The sequence below is a fragment of the Schistosoma mansoni genome, chromosome 1 (genome assembly GCF_000237925.1).
Source record: "Schistosoma mansoni strain Puerto Rico chromosome 1, complete genome".
In the NCBI taxonomy this organism is placed as follows: Eukaryota; Metazoa; Platyhelminthes; class Trematoda; order Strigeidida; family Schistosomatidae; genus Schistosoma; species Schistosoma mansoni.
Genome location: NC_031495.1, coordinates 27618295 through 27621611, shown reverse-complemented (window position 1 = coordinate 27621611; position 3317 = coordinate 27618295). Strand labels below are relative to the sequence as shown.

Here is a 3317-nt window from a genome sequence, read left to right as displayed (position 1 = left end):
AGGTTACACAAATTGGGGATAAAAGGGGGTGAGTTAGCGATATGGTAAATAATAATAATAATGTAAATTGTCTTGCTTCTAATATGAGCAGGAATAGTATCGTCAATAGAGTTCATCATTTCATTTATTTGTGTGTGGGCTGTGATACTGCCCGGGTGCCCAAACCGAAGCAGGTGGTTTTCTTAGGGGACCACACCGGGAGCTTTTGACCTAAAGGTCTAGTCCACAAGGCAGTGGAGCATCGTAAGGAGATACAGTCCCATGGTAGCCGTTGACCAATGACAGGTTCTTCCGCCATTCGTTCCATCAGGATACTGGAGCCCATGTGCACCATTGGTTTGGAATCAGGGTTTTCCAACTCCCCTAGGTGGACCCTCCGTGTCCACCAATCCGGTTATAGCGCCGGACATTCGCTTTTCGTCCTCTCACTTTCGTAAACAACACCCCCGCCACGAGAAGGCAGTGAGTAGGACTTCCCTGGCAGAGGCTATATATTCGCTGGCCATGTGAGAGCATTTCGAGAGGGAGAGTAGACTCTCCCCACTCTGGGCCGTACCAGGGCATTTGGGGGCAGAACACTGCCATGTTGTAACCTATTGTCTAAATTAACTAGCAAATATTAAACCTGAATTCTAAGATCCTACTTGCAAAATTTACATCGAGAATTTCAAAGAGTTGCTGACCTTTAATAACACTGAAAACAAGAGTTATAGTTTGTTCCATGACAACACGAAAAAGTATTTCTAGGCCTGTGAGCTCGTAATTATTATTTATGAGGTGAACAGTGTTCCGATCGTAAAATAGCGAAAATGACTAATGTTTATATAGAGTCAACGTCATTTACAAAATAAACACGATTTTAATTTAATTCAAAAATTCAGAAGATATAGAATATAAACAGAAGTGAAGTCCAATGTTTTATTAAAGCGAGCACATGAAATGAATTAAAAAACTCTCGGATACTCAGGATGCTTCTTCAGAAATTCAGTTAGTTTTCTGGGATAGTCCGTCATTACGCCTGAAGCTCCAAGTTCAAAAGCTTTTCGCATATCATCTTCATTATTACACACCCAGAAGAATACCTAGTAGAGGAAATATCAATAGGAAAATTAATAAACAGAACTATTTAACAAGTAATACGAAACTTACGGGTGTTTTAAATATATCATAAATATCATGAGTAACAAACAGTTTTAAAGTCATTTTTCCAGTAAAAAATACGGACAAAATAATAGTTTTAAAAAATATACTTTTGGGAAGTAAACGAACGAATTTGATACTGCTTGAATACTCGTTAACTATTGGAAAACTTACAGGAAAAACGGGAAACAAATAATGATTAACCAAACTTCATTTTATTTTGCAATGTGGTAATGATAGCATTAGAAATCAATATTGACTAATTAATTTGCAAGTGAAACAGTCACTCTATAAGTGTTGCACTTGCAAATTTATTTAACTAATATGAACAAAATTAGACAGTTCATAAAACTGTTGACAAGACTAGAGTGTCCACGTGATATTTTAGTCATATGAATGTTGAACAGAAATAAGTTGTCAAATTACAATCTTATGAGTATAAATTTAAACCATAAGATAAGCTTATAAGTTCGAACGAAAAAACTAAATCCTAGTTTAGCAATAAGACTATAACGATTTTAATCTGATGAAATATGGTGTGGACGTTGACGAGTAATGACATTTCTAATAACCTTTTCCACGGGTGCTTGAGAGGTTATGTTTTTTTTTTAGAAAATTTCAAATAATAATGATTCTAGAAATGTATCGAGATCTAATACTAGCTTCATTCACCAACCTAGATTCGCACACACAATGTACACCTACTGGGTTCGCAAATCACGTAGTAAATAGAATTTATACAAAACTTATACTTGTTCCTAATGAAAATTCTTCAGATGGATTCACCTGAATCATTGAAAAAAAATAGTCAGCTATACTAAACCTGGTGAACGCAAATGCATGGTTTGTAATAATAAAAGTAGAAGAGAACATGTGCAGATCGATCCATCAACAAAACATATTTTGTAAGATGGCTAGTTTTATTAACCGGCTGCTAGAAACTTAGTGAGTAGAACATCATTCGAGATGAAGAACAAATAGTTGGCATGTAAATATGTAGAATAACTAAATGGCGTCACAAAAAAGCTATTATTCGAAAGTGACCTGTTGAAAAATGAAACATTATAACAGATCCGTCAGCATATAAGCTATAGAACGCAGTCTATTTGGTAGGGGTTTCTTGTTTAAACATAAATCATACTCATGACAGTATATAGACATATTTCTTCGTTATATAATTTGACGTTACTGAAACAAATAAATGTAACCAAATTTTTAAAATAAAATGACTATACGTAAAGATTGATATTAAATCCTGTTTAAATATTAGGATTCACTCTGCACATTACACCTTGACTAATCAGTGAAATTTACTGAAAATGAACTTTGTTATAGATATGCTTCCATAGATTACACTTTCCTCATCTGCCTTTCAGTGGCTGATCTACAACAAGATCCGCCTGTTGATTTGGGATATGCAGATGATATTCTGTCTGGTGAAAGCACTGACAAAATGCAGTCTCCCGAACGCCTTAAGCATCGATGCAAGCATCCTTGTGATACAATCCTCTCCCTCCGAATACGAAATGTTGCTTCAGGATTGGTGTGCATTAGCGCCTGAATTTACAGTAGGAAGTGAAGTAGTTGAATGTATCATCCGCTTTACTTATCTTAGGAGTTTTATCAGTCCTAATAGTCTGTTAGCTGACGAAATTTTGGCATAGTTTCAGAAAGCTCGACTGTCTTTTGCCAACTCGCGTCACTTCTGGTGCAGGCAAAATATCCGTCTGCCAACCAAAGGACGAGTTTACTGTGCAACAGTTTGCTTCATTCTATTTTATGGATGTGGAACATGGCGATTAAGAATAGAGGATGTTCGTAGGTTGCTATTTTTCGATGATAGGTAACTTTGAAGCATTGCCTGTGTATTTTGGGACCACGGAGTAAGCAATGCTTGGGTTAGGAATAGGGTAATAGGTAAGGACGGTAAATCGATTGGTGGGGTATTAACTCTCATCAACTGAGGTGGTTTATACATGTGTTATGTATGCCCAACCACCGCCTGCCTCGGTTGGCGATGTTGTGTGGTGTAGGAACAGGCTGGGAGCTAGGGGCGACCAAACCAAAACATGGCATCAGTGTTTGAAGTCACTAACTTCTAGCCTGAGCCATGTTGGCAGATGCAGACTACCTGGTTGGGGTCCGCGTGACTGTCGTAACCAATGGTTGGAGACTCT

General features: G+C 37.3%; 1 protein-coding gene across 1 annotated transcript; it reads right to left on the bottom strand.

Annotated features, from left to right (window-relative positions):
• Positions 1 to 944: 944 nt before the first annotated feature.
• Positions 945 to 1203, bottom strand: Smp_052850 (hypothetical protein; the record flags this gene model as incomplete). Its single annotated transcript, XM_018793906.1, has 2 exons — positions 945 to 1082; positions 1150 to 1203. 2 exons carry the CDS (start codon positions 1201 to 1203, stop codon positions 945 to 947), a joined length of 192 nt encoding a protein of 63 aa, XP_018648372.1.
• Positions 1204 to 3317: the final 2114 nt, after the last annotated feature.